This window comes from Euprymna scolopes, chromosome 23 (assembly GCF_053919585.1).
Source record: "Euprymna scolopes isolate OS-2025 chromosome 23, ASM5391958v1, whole genome shotgun sequence".
Taxonomy (NCBI): Eukaryota; Metazoa; Mollusca; class Cephalopoda; order Sepiida; family Sepiolidae; genus Euprymna; species Euprymna scolopes.
In genome coordinates this window covers 54,624,102-54,641,401 of record NC_136504.1, presented here as the reverse complement: position 1 = coordinate 54,641,401, position 17,300 = coordinate 54,624,102, and the positions used below count along the sequence as shown (strand labels likewise).

At 32.6% G+C, this 17,300-nt stretch overlaps 1 protein-coding gene across 2 annotated transcripts in view; it reads right to left on the bottom strand.

The window, feature by feature from the left end:
* Nucleotides 1-17,300, bottom strand: part of LOC145245901 (VPS10 domain-containing receptor SorCS3-like) — a 1,435,182-nt gene that overhangs the window by 74,497 nt on the left and 1,343,385 nt on the right. For both annotated transcript variants that reach the window (XM_080107637.1, XM_080107638.1), the window contains exon 23: nt 8,085-8,181. In XM_080107637.1, coding sequence (XP_079963763.1) covers nt 8,085-8,181 — 97 coding nt within the window. The remainder of the gene's footprint in view (nt 1-8,084; nt 8,182-17,300) is intronic.

The window sequence follows — 17,300 nt, the reverse complement described above, 5'->3', positions numbered from 1 at the left end:
TTAACCATAGTTCCTGATTTCAAAAGGCGAAAAATTAAAAGGTAAATATTTGTACCTATATTTTTATGTATATATTTCTATATCTATGTATATGTATATATGTGTCTATATATATATATATATATATATATATATATATATATATGCATGCATATATTTGTGTATGTATGTATGTATGTATGTATAATATTGTACTTAAACCAAATTTATATTTTACTCTATTTTATTTATATCTATAACCCATATTAATTTTCTTATCAAGTTTAAATCCATACCTTTATTTTAATTTTTTCCAGATACATCTACCTTACTTTTAATGCTAGGTTTATTTATGGTGTCTTTTAAATTTAATAAAAACCCTTCAAAATATTTGCTGATGAGGAAACCTTGTTTATTAAAAAACTATATGTAATAATTATTGTCCGTAACTTGATGTCTACCACAATAAAAACACTGTTTTCCGAAACGATCGTACAAATAATTGATTTTGTTGTTGTTCCTTCTTATGAAACGGATTTTTAATTTAATTATAATTTGATTTTTAAATTATCAATCACATTACTAAATATTAAAATAGCTCTAGGATATTTACCTATCGAGCTTATTATATATCTAAATTACAACGAGCACCTTTTCTTTCCTGTATTTTAATTAAACTAGTAATTTTACTATTACATTAAAATACACTCTGCTCTTTAGACTATTGTTCTAATCTTCTTTATATATATATATATATATATATATATATACGTATGTATGTATCTGCTCCAAGTTAAAGGTATTCCAGAGATAAAACTCATGAATTAAAACGAGGTTGTAAGAGTGCTCAATAAAAAAGAGCAAAATTTTATATTTTTATTTATATAGACAAATATTACAAAGTCGCTAAACTGAACATGCTAATGTTTCGAGCAAATTGGTTTGCAAGAAACCAAGTCACTTGTCAGGCGAAATCAATTTGTCCGAAATATTAGGATGTTCAGTGTAGCAACTATGTAATATTTGTCTATATGAATAAAAATCATATCGTATTGCGAAGGACGAAAGGAATGTATAAAAAAAACCCTGTGACGTCTTTGCCATTGCGGCAATCGCTAAACCAGAAGTATTAGGCATACATGATGATTGCAACGTCTTGTTAGACGAGTGCCACTCCTTCAGACATTTAAAATCCATGAGCCCAAATGCCTGAGGGAGTATCTATACAAATATGATGTTACAGAGTCTTAGCTTTGTACGACAGCTAAGTCTCTCTCTCGGTTCAAAATGTTGAGATCCAGCAACAAGCAAGAGCAAGATAGCCAGCAACAAATTAAACTGCAGACCAGCTTAATGCGGGTAATGGTCTTCCGCTTTATGGTTTTTTAAATCAGAGATTTGCTTCTCCTAGAAACGTTGCCTTCACCACGGCTTACGGGAGCCCTCTCCACCCCAATACACACACACACACACACACACACACACGCACACACACGCACACACACACACACACACACACACACACACACACACACACACACACAAATATACACGGTGCTAGTTGGCCGTTGACGCAGAAAAAGATTTCATTCGCCCTTTGGAAGGTCTTGTTTTTAATCCTTCAGGGAGACTAGCCGCCCTCCTCACCAAACAAGTCTGGTGGGGGAACCAGTTTAGTCGCCGGTGACCCGACCATGAGGCAGGTAGTACTGGGTTACATGGTACCAGTAGCACATGACATGACCTGACATATTAGGCATACATACATACATACATACATACATACATACATACATACATAATACAGGCAGGTGATATATATATATATATATATATATATATATATATATATATATCCTAGCATGGGTGCCCGGCGTTGTCCGAGTGTTTGGAAGTGTGTGTTGAGCAAAAAAAAAAAAAAAAAAGTTGTAATAGGAAGGCAGGCTCGAACCTGTACCACGAAGTAGGAAAAGAACGGGAAAAACGTGATGTCTTTTCTGTTACAACCACCTTAAAACCGGAAGTGACGTAGGTTTAAATTAAGGCTAGACAATCGTATTTGTCGTCTGAAGGGTCGTGCTTCAAAACGATACTGATCTTGTGAAAATCCGTCGCCTCTGTCGAAGGTTTTAAACAGACATGCAAACATACATACATACATTTATATATTGGTAGCTCAAATTTTCGACCCAAACCGATTAAAAAGCTTGCCTATCTCTAATTACCCTTTATGTAAAATTTAAAATGTTTGGACCAGAAATTGTCTGAGTAATTTGGTAGAGACCGCAAAGGTCAAAGTTTTTATAACTTTGACTTCTATTATTACCTCTTAACATTTAATTGGATGCAATATACAGTAATGATTTAAAAAGTATTTAAAAAAAGACTCATGTGCCACCACCGAGAATCGAAACCAAAACGTTCAGCTTACGATTCATTTTGCCTTGACTGTCAATGACTGGGCTATGAAAACATGCCTACTGCATGGCTAAAAATTAAAACATGAACTAATAGCTACTACGTTATGAATTCGTAATGCTGGCGTTCGACCATCACCTGGCAAATTTCATTTTTTTTTTAATTTTCACACTTTTGCACCGATTTTTCCGGGCTAAAATCCAAAAATATAGTTTTGCATGGATTCAAATACCTTATATATGAAGTTTCATGTCTGTAGACCAAAAACTCTAGGATGAGCTTGGTAGGTAAAATTTGTTAAACAAAAATATATACGTATACATAAATATATATGGAAACAATTTTGTGTTTACTATAAACTTTTTACGCAAATATTATGCAAGTATAAATCATGTAAAATATTTGCATGAATATAATTACACGTAATAGTTAACTAAAGATGAGCATTCTATTAGAAATCCCAAACATCTAATAGGGAATTAATTAAAATAAATGATTAAAAGAATATGCAAATTAACTAGATCTTTTGCTAGTGAATGCAATTCCACAACCAAGATATAAGAAAATTGTATTTTCTTTTAAAATAAATAGAAAAGAGGGTTTTTGATATGAATATCGATTACACAAAAGAAAAACGAATTTATAGGAGTATATATATAAAATATTATATATATAAAAATAAAGATGGCCAAGGATACAAAAAGATTGCTAACACTTTGAAACTGAGCTGCAGCACAGTGGCTAAGATCATTCAGCATTTTAAAAGAGCATGGTCCACTCAGAACAGGCCTTGGGTAGATCGTCCAAAGAAGTTGAGCGCACGTGCTAAGCATCATATCCAAATTCTTTCTTTGAAAGATCGGCGTAGGTGTGCTGTTAGCATTGCTGCAGAGATTAAAGAGGTTGAGGCTCAGTCTGTTAGTGTTCAGACCATATGCCGCACACTACATCAAATTGGTGTGCATAGTTGCCGCCCCAGGAGGAAGCCTCTTCTAAAGACAATGCACAAGAAAGCCTTCAAACAGTTTGCTGAAGACATGTCAACAAAGCCCATAGATTACTGGAACCATGTCCTATGGTCTGATGAGACGAAATTAAATTTGTTTGGTTCTGATGGCCTTAATCTGTGTCATGCCTACAGTCAAGCATGGTGGTGGGAATGTCATGGTCTGGAGCTGCATGAGTGTTGCAATTATTATAGAGTTACATTTTATTGAAGGAAACATGAACTCCAAAATGTACTGTCAAATTCTGCAGCAGAGCATAATCTCCGCCCTTCAGAAACTGGGTCGCAGAGCAGTGTTCCAGCATGACAATGACCCAAAACACACATCCAAGACAACCATTGCTTTACTGAAGAGGCTGAGGGTAAAGGTGATGGACTGGCCAAGCATGTCTTCAGACTTGAACCCAGTAGAACATCTTTGAAGCATCCTTAATCAGAAGGTGGTGGTGCGCAAAGTCTCAAATATTCGCCAGTTCTGTGACTTCATAATTGAAGAGTGGAAGAGCATTCCAGTGGCTGCATATGAAGCTCTGGTAAACTCCTTGTCAAGGGGAGTAAAAACAGTTTTGGATAATGATGGTAGCCACACAAAATATTGAAAGTTGACATGTTGTATGTTAATATTGACAACTTTTCGTAAGGAGTGTACTCACTTTTGTTGCCAGAGATTTAGCTTTTAATAGCTATATTTCGATAGTATACCTTTCCTTTTTATATAATTTTAAAGAGTGTTTTTCACTTTATCTTATCGTCTAAATTACATTCGTTTTAAAACAATTGTTTTCTTTTAGAACATTGAATGAAGAAGCAAATTTACACAATTTTCTTATTTCAATTAAAGTTAGGCCGAAAAGCTGCCGAAACAGTTCGCGATATCAACGAAATGTTTGGCCCAAAAACTAATACTAAATTCCCCCTCCAAAACCCCACCAGCAAAATGGTGGTTTAAGAAATTTTGTGGAAGCAACGAGAGTCTTGAAGACGGTTAGCATAGTGGTCGGCCATCGGATGTTGACAATGATCAGTTAAGAGCCTTAGTCGAACCCAATTCATGTACAACTATTTGAGAACTTGCTTCTGAATGAGAAATAACGTATATGATGATTTCCAACCATTTTAGAGAGATTAGAAAGAAAAAAAAACAAAAAAACTTCATAAATGGTTGCCTCACGAACTGAACGACAACTAAAAGAAATTGCATTATGAAGTGTCATCTTCTCTTCTTTTATGCAACAAGAACGACTTGTTTCTCTAGCTTTTCTTGTGATGAAAAGTGAAAACACTCAGCTCAGTGGTTAAACGCAAATAATGCTCCACGATACTTCCCAAAGCCAGACTTGCACCATAATGAGGTTATGCTGACTGATTGGTGGTTTACTGATCTCATCCATGACAGTATTTTGAATGCAGGCGAAACCATCACGGCGGAAAAGTACTGTCAATGAATAAAATGCATCATAAACTTCGACAAACAACATCCAACATTAGTCAACAGAAAAGGCCCAATTATTCTCCATGAAAATGTCCGACCTCATGTTGCTTAACCGACTCTGGAGAAGTTGAAAGTATTGGCCTAGGAAACTCTGCCCCATCCGCCATACTCTCAAGACCTATCACCTACCAACTACCACTTTTTCAAGAATCTCGACAACTTTCTGCGTGAGAAATGCTTCAAAAACCTAAGCTATATCAAAAACGCCTTGAGCGACTTCGTCGCTACCAGAACGCAAGATTTTTACGTTAATGCCATAAATACACTTGTTTTGCGATGGCAAAAGTATGTTGATTCTGATAGTGCTTATATTTGATCAATAAATTTTTGTTTAAGCCGAGATATGTTCATCTGATATAGTTCATTTTATTATCGCATAGTTTAGGACGCTTAAACCGTTCATGATAAAAAATCTGCTACGACTTTTTTATTGCATTAATAAATAATGAAAAATGGCATAATTTACGTCACTATAATCAACGAAACAACAGCATTTGCATTAGATGCAAACATTACCAGAAGAAGAAACTGCACCAACTCATTTGTACCTAATTTACGACTATTTAGTTGTGTAAATTAAAAGTGAATGTTATGGTAAGTTTTTGTAAACATTAGTCTACAACATCGCGAAAAAGCGACCATAGGAAATTATAATTGATTTAAAACAATCAGTGTCGATATTGTGTGTGTAGTAAAAGGTGAGGGTATAACTACGTAAAGTTATGAATATGAGCGTGGTGCAATTTTTTATTTTGTATAATATGCAATAATGCAATGTTTCGTGTAGATTGAGTAGCCATAGTGTATAATGTTTGACGTGTTTGTTTTTTGTATGAATGTGTGCATCCCGGAATAATAGAATTTTATAGTCTCAGCCAATGAGATAAGCCGGAATGTTAGTGGGGAGAAATCATTATTTGTAAACAGCCAAGTGTAAGTGTAGATGTATGTGTATGACTGTTTAATCCAGTAAATAAGAGTGGCAGGGCAATATAATTATAATGTTGAAATAATTACCCGGTGTTGACTCGAAGCGGTGGGAGAACTTTTATTGTAGAGGGGAAAATACAGACTACTTTGTCTAAAGGTCTTGGCAGTCGTGATGATGTCGCTTGTAGGAAGTAAGGTAGGATTTTATTGTAACGAATAAATGTGTATGGAACGGTATTCGAAAGTTACATAAGATGGCGGGTAATAGTTTAGACATAAAAGTTAACTCCAATGTTCGGATCCTGCTAAAAACGGTATAGTCCCCACCCCAAGAAATAAATACACTACCAATCAACGCTATATAGGTAACGCTAATATTGTCATTTTATGTATTGTGAGAATGTTAGTAATATATCCCAAAATTACGGAAATTCATCAAGTGGAACAAACTCTATTGTGTTTGTAGTAAAAAAAAAAGTCGGCGTTTGTACACTATCAGAACGAAATTTCGGAAATCGTAAAACTGAATTCCACATGAAAATAATGGCATCTACGTATTCCTCGTATTTTTAAGATGATTATATCCAAAAATTACGAAAATGAATAAGGTAGAAAATTATTTATAAAATAGGAAATAGAATTTGAAGAAAACAATCGTATTTGCTTATGTAAGATACAGGAGAGTTCAAAACGGAGGTTATTTTCTGTTTTGATTTAAACAAGATTGCCGTAATTTTCACCTGCTAACACGTTTAAAGATGTTTTTTTTTAAAAAATAATTCAGTAATATTCAGGTAATTTCGACTTCATAATTTGGAAGCTACCATTGTAATTGTTTTGAATCAACAAAAAAATAAATAAAATAAAATAAAATAAACCTCAGTAGAAACCATTGGTTTTTATCTGAAAACTTCATTTATCGACTACAAAATTTCATCCTAATAGTGTAGAAGCGCTAAATAAAATCTATAGACAACAAATATTGCAGACATAATAAAGTAATCTAAAATATTCTTTTCGGAATTATCTCCCTTGTGTATAACCTCCTACTGCGTAGTTTATAACGTCTAAGAAAAATGCGATTTAACCCAATTTTCCATAAAAATGACTTGACTTTTAACTAGAAAATAATTTTTTTTTGTTTTAACTAGAAATAAATTTCTATTCAATAATTTTTCATATTTTTTTTTATATATTACTATTTTCGGCAATTAAGTACGTAATATTGTTTTTGCTTGAAACAACATATTTGAAAAAAAAATCGATCTGTCGACTGTATTTGAATAAGCACCATCTTATTAAATTTTACGATTGTAAGTAAAAGATACATTTTTTCAAACATAATCTCAATCTCATTATTTGAAAATATTTCTCCAGGGGTTAACAAAAGCAGAACACGGGGGTTTCTTCCTATTAAAATATTTCTCTTGCATTTGTCCCAGGATGACTATAGCACTATGAGTATTTTACATAAAGCCCACCAGCCAACATCTCTCAGCACTCAAAGAATAACAAGAAAGAAAAATGGAGAGAGTAAAATAAAATAACTTAAGTTTCTCTATCTATCTATCTATCTATCTATCTATCTATCTATTTATCTATCTCTCTCTCTGCCCCTCTCTCTCTATGTTGAACTGATCTTATATATATATATATATATATATATATATATATATATATATATATATATGTATGTATGTATGTATGTATGTATGTATAGTGACCTTGTGTGTGTATGTGTGCGCATGTGTAATGATCTCTATAAATTCTGTCAATTCTTGGTCTACAGACTTGAAACTTTATATATTAGAGATTCGGATCCATCGAACAAATTCGATTTGTTTTTTAGCCGATATATATCTCTGCTAATAGGTCAAAATTGAAAAAATTGGTACTTGGCAGGCGTAAGTCGACTTAAAGTGCTATTCTACACATGTGCAAATATACATTTATATGTTTAACTATGTTAATTTTTAAAATTTTGATATGCATATTGACTTAGCTAAGATGGTAACGAATAATGCTGGAGACCTGTATGTTTTGGTTTCCATTCCAGTTGATGGCACTCAAGTCATATTTTTTAAAACTTTTGAAATCACTGCTATATGTTGGGTACAATATAATGATCAACAGAGAATTGGCTCTATAATAATAAATACGAAATCTGTATGAATTAGAAATACGAAATCTGTATGAATTAGCATATTTCATGAGTGGGCAACGCCAGGTGGTATGCTAGTACGTTATTAAATGTCTTACCTTCTTTTATAGCTGCTCCTGTTACTTTTATTGTGTTGTCTAACCATTTGATTTTGAGTTGCTCCTGCTTAACTGAACTGATCAGCTTTTCAACCAACTGCAAAGAGAAAGGTGTCAGAAAATTAAATATGTTAATTTACAGACTGGTTACCGTAAGCTTTCCTAGTGCAAATCAATAAAAAGAAATCGTGTAGTAATTATACAATTACCACTCATCCTTAACTGAAACAAAACTCAGATATTTTTAATGATGATGATTGTTGTAAACTGGTTTGTGGGTAGTAAGACACAAATATGAAGAAACAAATGGATGAAAACGATTCTATGTAGATTAACAAATAAGATTAATTTATAGTTGGGAGAATTACTGTGAGATTTTAATTGTCTGTCGCTAAGTCGATTTATATAGGGTGTTTTTCATTGAATCTGTTGGTGTCTGGTCAAATCCAAGGGGAGATAACTCTGGGCAAATTAATCAATGCTTCAAAATGTCTTTTGGCATGTATGCAACTTAACTGAATTAACCTATGGGCAAGACTGCACTTGATTAGGAAATATATAGGAAATGGAAGTGAATGAGAACATTATAGGAAGTTTATATGAATTTCTTCTTAGAAAGTGTATAAAAAATTTATTTTTAAATTTATAAGAAATTTTTAGGAACTCTATAAGAAAATTAGAAGAATTACATTAAAAATTTTTTTTTATACATTTACTATAAATTTCTAATTGTATTTCCTGTTTTTTTAAATTTTTTTACTCGCCTTCACCTCTAACAAGACATATCGCCACTTAGACGTAATGGGGCTTCTATTTGGTACCATGCCTAGGAAAGATTAACAAGATGTTGGCTTGCGTTACCTTCTGCATATCAGTACAGTCAGGGAAGCAGGTAGCAGGAAGGGAATTCCAAAGTCTAGCTGTTCGAGGGAAGAAACTATTACAGTAGAAAACTTTCTGGTATTTATGTACTTCAATAGTGAAGGGGTGTGATTTTGTTGCTAAGCGGGTTTGTCAGGGATGTGTACGTTGAGGGGACACAAGTGCAACGAGTTCATCAGAGCACATTCCATTGAAATATTTGTAAAACAAGCAAAGAGATGCAATATTGCAGCGATGAGACAGGGGTTGGAGCTTAGTTGACAAAGATTGAAAACTCGTTTTTTTGGACCCTATCCAAGAAGGAGAGGCTAGTAGTAGATGCACCAGCCCAGATGTGGCAACAATACTCCATGCATGGGCGAATGGTGGCTTTGTAGAGATACAGGATACTCTCAGGTGTGAGTAGCCTTCTACCTCGATAGAAGGAACCCACCTTCTTTGCAGCAGCCTTTGCAATGTCCTCAATGTATTTGTTTCAGTTCATATTGCCTGTGAATGTTAGGCCGGGGAGTTTGAAGGAAGAATTCTCATGTAATGTCATTTGTGAAGCATGGATATTAGTAGTTGGAGAGGTATCTTGTAATTGTTAAAGGAGAGTAATTTAGTCTTACTAGCATGAAATGTTACCATTCATTTGCAGCCCCATTCCACTACTGCCTGAAGGTCATTTTCTAACAATTCTACCATTGTTTTAGATTTATGTACATCCATCCTTTCCTCGTGCATGTTATAGATGTTATATGCATTGTATCATCAGCAAATATACTCAACTCAGACACAATATTGGTTTTATACGAGTATAATATAAAAATTAGGAATTTTATAAGAAACTCATCGGAAATTTCTAGAGATTTTTATCCAAAAATAATAGGTAATTACATACTCGTTAATTGTTTCCTATGAATTTTCCTATAAATTTTCTAATAATTCTGATATTACAGGATTTTCTAATAAATTTCCTATGACGTTGTGATAGATTTTTCATATATTTCTAATCAGTTTTTATAATTTTATAAATTTCTGAGAATTTTCTAACAATTTTTAAGAAATTTATGTTTAAAAATTTTTTTTATTATATTATAATTCTTGTAATTTTATTATAAAATTCATATAAAGTTCTCAAAATTTTATATACATTTTATTTTCCATTACAAATTCTGCATAATATTCTCATCATTTATATGAATTCTTATAAATTACTTATAATTTCCCTATAAATTTCCTATGAATTTCGTATTAATTTTGAAAATAATTTTCTTATATATTTTTGAATTAATTACTTCTAGCGAATTCGTGTCCTCTAAACTCCCTTTAATGTCGTTACTGGTTTCGATTTTAGTATGCTCCTTGAATCCAACGTCGTTTTTTAGAACACTGTTTTTAAACGTGAGTACGTTCTCCGAATCCAATGTCACCAGTGTTATGGCTTGCAATAAGCCACAAGAAAACAGAACAACGGAATAGAGTTTAAACAATGTATTATTGGAACAACAACGTAAAAAGGTTACAACTGAAAATAGTAGTAAACGTCACCGAGCAGGCAAGGGTTGATCTGGTGTTTTTTCCACACCTGGGATCAAAAGGTCTATGGTTTATATAATGGATAGAACAGTCCATTTGGAGGGTGATTCCCCCACAACACAAACAAAATCTTGTGAAATCCTAACCACAAGTGCGAAATAAAAACCAGACAAAAACAAAACAACAAAAAAAGCAAAACCTAAAAAAAAAAAATACTTAAATGGGAAAATCTTGAAATAATGAACGTCGAATTTCTCACAAAGCAACAAGGCAATCATGAACACAGGAATTCAGAGCTTATCGAAATAAAGAGAAAAGATTTGTTGATATTCTTGAAATATATATGTAATAATCGTATATCATATAATTTGCATTCTTTTTATATTGAAAAATAAATAATATGTTGAAAATTCTCTTTTATGTCTTTTAACGATATTTTTCTTATTGTCGCACGATATAATAAACACAAACTCTTAGAACGAGTGAAAAAATAATTAAATGATAGAAAGTATATATATATATATATATATATATATATATATATATATATATATATATGTGTGTGTGTGTGTGTGTGTGTGTGTGAATATATATGTATACTCCCTTTTTTGGGTCGAGCATTCTGGTGAGTGAAATAACAAAGTTCTACCAGCATATAATGCAATGCTCATTGTGTAAACAAATAGCGCTTCTGGCGTTTGATCATGCTTATCGTTGTAATTTTCACCTACTTAGCAGCAGCCAAATTGTGTAGGTGTTAGAAACGCCAGCTGTCATCTAAGTAGTAGAGTTTCGATCTTAGCTTGAGGCAGTTGCCGGTCTAGCTTCGCTGAAGAGTTGTGATACAGCTAAACATTCTGTCTGTGGATGAGTGTATGTATATATATATATATATATCTTAAAACTATCACTTTACAGCCAAAATTTAGGCTTTTATTGGAAACAACTTATGTAAAATTGTTTTGTCTCCATGTGGCATATGAGTATATAATAGTTCATTGATTATAGCGGCATTTATTCTGTTTTATTACTGCAACGTTAATAAGAGATCCCTATTCATAGGGTGAAAAAACTATGGAAATTTTTTTCTATACGCTGATGAGCTTGCCCAGTTACAAAAAATTATAATCTATGAATTTTTATATACTTATAACCAACATTGGACCGAAGCATTTGTACACAATTTGTTACCAATAAAAGCCTAACATTTTGAAACTGAGCAACAAAATGAGTGTCTGATCCTTGTAAAGTAGTAATTTTCAGAAATATTTATAGCTCTAGCATTGCACTATCGAGCTATCTTAATGAGAACTTTCTGTTATTTACTGATATGTAATTACTATCCCAAGTAGTTAAATTACACACTGAAAACATTGCTAATTCCTACCCTCTGATGAGAAGGAAAATATTTCTTCGAAACGCCGAGGATTTATGACTATCCATTATTAAGTGTTTCCTTTTCAGATTAAATATGTTTTTTTAACTCTTTTTCAAAGTGTTTTTTAACATGTTTTATTAACAATTTGCTCTTATATATATATATATATATATATATATATATATATATATATATATATATATAAATATATATATATATATATATATATATATAGTATGTTATAAAAATATATATAGCAATTAAGCTACACAGAATATTCTGCGTTTCATTCTCGTGAGAATTCGTCAAGCTTCCTGACGAATTCTGATAAAAATAAAACGCGGAATATTCCGTGTAGCTTAATTGCCATATATATTTTCATAAATAACTACCTAGCTCTACCTATGTATTGATCATTGTTGAAGTAAATACTGAAAATTTACGTATAAAATTATAAAATTATATCTTTGTATAATAATTTATGCGATTAAATAATGTGGTCATATATATATATATATATATATATATATATATATATATATATATATATATATATATATATATATACTAAGATTTCAGCCCGGCGTTGCCCGGGTGTTTGGATGTGTATGTTGAGCAAAAAAAAAGAAAGTGGTAGTAAGAAGGCAGGCTCGAACGCGTACCGCAAAGGAGGAAAAGAACGGGGTAAAACCTAACGTTTATGCTGTTACGACCACCGACAAACTGGAAGCGATATTTTTTTTAAATTAAGGCTTGACAATTTAAAGGAGAGGATAATTTTAAAAAATATCGGCGAAAACAGTGACACCCCCCCTGTAGAAAAGTGCCTAGTTGAAGGGGAAGATATTAATGCTTGTAGCCAATTTTTCGGTATTTGTCGAACTTTAAAACGATACTGATCTTGGTAAAATCCGTCGCCTCTATTGAAAGTTTTAGGCAGACATGCAAACATACATACATACATACGTTTATACATTGGTAACTAAAAATTTCCGACCCAAACCGATGAAAAAGCTTACCCTATCTCTGAATACCCTTTATGTAAAATTTCAAATATTTAGACCAGAAATTGTGAGTAATTTGGAAGAGACCGCAGAGGTCAATTTTTTAAAACTTTGATCCCTATTATGACCCCTTAAAATTTATTGTTTTGTGCTCAAATCAAGTTATTGAGTTAGATCAATGTCCAAGGAACCTATATCTAACATTTCACGTGTTTAGCCCCAGCACTTTAGGAGGAGTTTGGTAGAGTTCTCAAAGGTCAAATCGTTGAACTTTGACCTCTTAATCGCCAAATCTCTGTCCGAAAACCAATCACATCGATTTTCCTAAATCTCAGTACTCTGTATATCAAATTTCGAATCTGTAGGCTTAAAATTGACAAAGTTATTGCATAGGGAAATGTACACAGACACACAGACACTTTCACTTCTCTCTCTCTATATATATAGATAGATAGATTCATACAAGGTGCCTTCAATAAGTTTCCACACTTTTTTGTACAAGCATTTTAAAATTGTTGTAAACTCTTGAAAAGTCAGTATCTTAGTGTTATACATCTTATGAGATGACTGACCAATGTTTATGATTTCAGGTTCAAATGAACAGCTACAGCAGGAATTGGAATACAGACTACAAAAGCCTGATTGTCACAGCTGGTGAATTTCAAAAACGCAGTCAAAACATGAGGATACTTTAGGAGAACGGTATGTAATAAAATTCTGTTTTAAACTTGGAAAAAAATGCCACAAAAAATTATGGAATGCTTTAGACTGCTTTTGGACCATGTTGCATGAATCGAGCATCAGTTTTTGAGTGGCGTAAGAGATTCAAGGAAGGCAGGGAGTTTGTGAGGGATGATGAGAGGTGTGAGAGAAATGAGTCAGAACACTAGATTTGATTGGCCAAATAAAAAATTCAATGGATAAGGATTGTTATGTGTCTATAGAGATAATAAGTTCGCAGTTTGATGTCAGCATGGGAACTGTACACAATATTATACACGAGGAACTACAGATGTGGAAGGTTTGTGCAAAGTTTGTCCCAAGGGTGCTCAAAGAAGATCACAGACTATTTGACTAAGATGGGCATGAAGACAGTTCCTGACCCTTCCTATAGTCTAGAACTTGCTCCCTGTGACTTTTAGTTATTCCCTAAGCTCAAGGAAAACTTTAGAGGCTGTCATCATTAGAAAATTGGGGAGATGAAAGCGGCTGTGACAAGAGTCATTAACACGCTCATACAAGAGGATTTCCATGGGGCTTTCAGAAGTTGTTGCAACGGTACAATAAGTGCATTGCAACCGGAGGAGATTACTTCAAGGGGACTAGTTTCATGTGCGGACTATCAATGCAAGTGCTCATACAAAAAAAGTCTGGAAACTTATTAAAGACACCTTATATATATATATATATATATATATATATATATATATATATATATATATATATATATATATATATATACTAGCAGAAGTACCCGTCGTTGACTGGGTTCAAAAACAGGCTACAGAAAATGGACTGTGATTGATGAAAGCATGACAAAAGGAAGGGGTTGTAAAGAGATAGGTTTTGATACTCAAGAATTTTACCCTAAGCAAAATATGATGAAAGTAAAGATAATTTTCGCGAAAATATAGTTTTTTATATCAACTTTGTTTCCATTCGTAGCCAAGAATGACCAACCAAATGATGTTTCCTTACAAAGAGAAAATGTTATATATGTAATAATATAAATATACAAGAAATAAATGTTACCATAGTCAATAAAAGTTACTTTTATCGTAGAAAAGTTCATTGGTTTGTATTTTTAAGTAGTTTGTAAAAAATGTTTTTTTTAATTCACGAACCGGTTAAAAAAATCAAAATGGCAGCGACTTTGAAATGTGTGCTTGAGGAATATTCGATTATGGCATGTGTAGTTTATATAAAAATTCATTTAAGTAGTTATCGCCTCAAATTTCGTTTTAATTTCGGTTCGCTAAAATTATTTCAAGTAAAGAGCATTTAAAACTATTTCAAAACAACAAAAAACATGAACTGAACTTTTATTGACTATGGTAACATTAATTTCTTGTATATTTATTTTTTCGGATGGTCGTTTGTTGGCTTTTCTGCTAAACACTCTTACTAAATAATATCGACCAAATACCGAAAAACAAAGAAACAAAAACAGTTTTGAAAAATAATAAAGCTTTACTTACTTTAGTAAAATAATCCAAAACAGCAAAATGGGATATTAAAAAAAGTAAACACGTAATTACTTCAGTTTTTTAAAGCAAAGAATCGATATAAATATGAATAAGGAGAAAATAGCGCCCTTTTCAAGCAGAACAGCTTCGTTTCAGTTTTACAGTATTGAACGGTGTAGTATTGCGCCTTCGGATTCAGGGTTTCACTATTGTAATGTAAAGAACACGCAGAAAGGGTTGTAATCAACTGAATTCCTTCTAGTACACTGACAAAAAAAAAGCTTAAGCAGATATATAAATAAAAATAAAAAGGTTATGTTAATGTTTTCAAAAAGACACGCAATCACGTGAGCAGGATTTTTTCCTTCTTTTGACACGATAACAAATAAGTTCTTATTTTTTATTATTTATCTATTTATCTATTTTCGAAAGAGTGCCACGTGCAAGTGGAGAAGAAAAAAAAACAGAGTTATGCCAAATTTGTGTTGAGAATTGTCTAAAGTTCCGACTTTTTGGGGCTTTCACTTCAATAAGAACGAGGTGAATTTATTCGACACAATATGATTCAACTGAAGAAAAAATAAATAAAAGCTAACGTGAATTAAGATTAAAGTAAAGGTGTTATTGTGGATCCTCACCCCTTTTGAAAAACCTTTTTAAACTTTGTGACATATTTCCATTCTATGGAGGTCAGGCGCGAACGAACACCCCATAATTTTATTATACAATATTTCTTCAAACTGAAACATAATTATCAAAGTATACTTACGCAACTTAATATGAAAAATCTTTGTTAAAGTTTGTGCCTATTTCCATGGAGAACAGGCGCGAACGCAGATCCCACAATTTCATTATACCATCCCTATTTAAGTTAAAACATACTTATCAAAGTATTCTTATGTATATCTATATCAAACACCCTTGTAAACGGTTTTTTTAAAAATTTTTTATTTCCATACTTTGTGGGCCAGGCGCGGACGTAGACCCCACAATTTTTATGAACCATCGTTCTGCCAGATCAAAAATACCCATTCCTGATCCTCGATACATCTTCTATCATTATATGTAACCAGTTTTTTTAAAATAGTCAACCATATAGGAGCCTATTCGTGACCACACACACACACACACACACACACACACACACACACACACACACACACACACACACACACACACACACACGTGAAGCTTTATATTATAGATATATATTAGTGGTGAGACAATTAATCGAAACTTCGAAACGCTGTTATTTATATTTTTTTCCTCCAGCTTAACGGTTTGTTTAAGAGCTATTAGCTCTTTTTTTTATTCATTTATATATGAATAGCTCGTCCTTATTTTTGTTATGTAGGTATACTTTTGTGCACGTATATATATATATATATATATATATATATATATATATATATATATATATATATACGTGCACAAAACATAAATGAAAATAAAATAAATAAATTAAATTAAAGATATAATGCTTCTAAACCTGATGCCTTATGTCTAGAATCCTTATTTCGATGTTGATCCAAACCCATAATATGATTTTGATTCGAGAAAATGTTTTCAAATTTCAGGAGTCTTAATAAAAGATTGAAATTACAGAAATTAATGACATACAACAGTTTTTGAAGGGGACTATATGTAATGCAAATGAGTGGTGGTGGTTCATATTTCTCTGGGGAAGAACTGCCTCTATTTCCTCTAAGAAGAAATTAAATACCGAAGTAGATTAAGTATGTTTTCTATAAAATTGATTGACAAGTTATTTTTAAGAATATGGTCTGATGCCCGCCAGCTGTTTATGACTGAATAGAATTAAATAATGATATTTTATTAAAAAGGCTATTTAGCGTTTATATATCAACAAAGAAACTACTTTATGTACTAGGCACTAGCTGAAGTACTCGTCTATGTTGGTTGGTTGCTTTGTTTTGTTTTACGGCATATCAACCCTTTTCAGGTTATTTAATGCCGAATCTGGTGATTTTGAAGAACGATTTTTTTAATATAGTATATTTGTTTGTTTTTTTAAGTCGTATTCTATCTAACCCATAGTTGGGACCCTAACAGGTGCTACCACTCCGGGTCAGAGTGGACCTGGGAGCAATGGCAATTAAAGGGTGGCTCCACACTCTCTAAGCCCTGCAAGCAGGGGCCCTCACCATCGGATATAGTTTAAGGTCATATCCAGGACCTCGTCTGTGTTGTGTTTCTCGAGGTTTCTTTGATTTTATAGTGGATA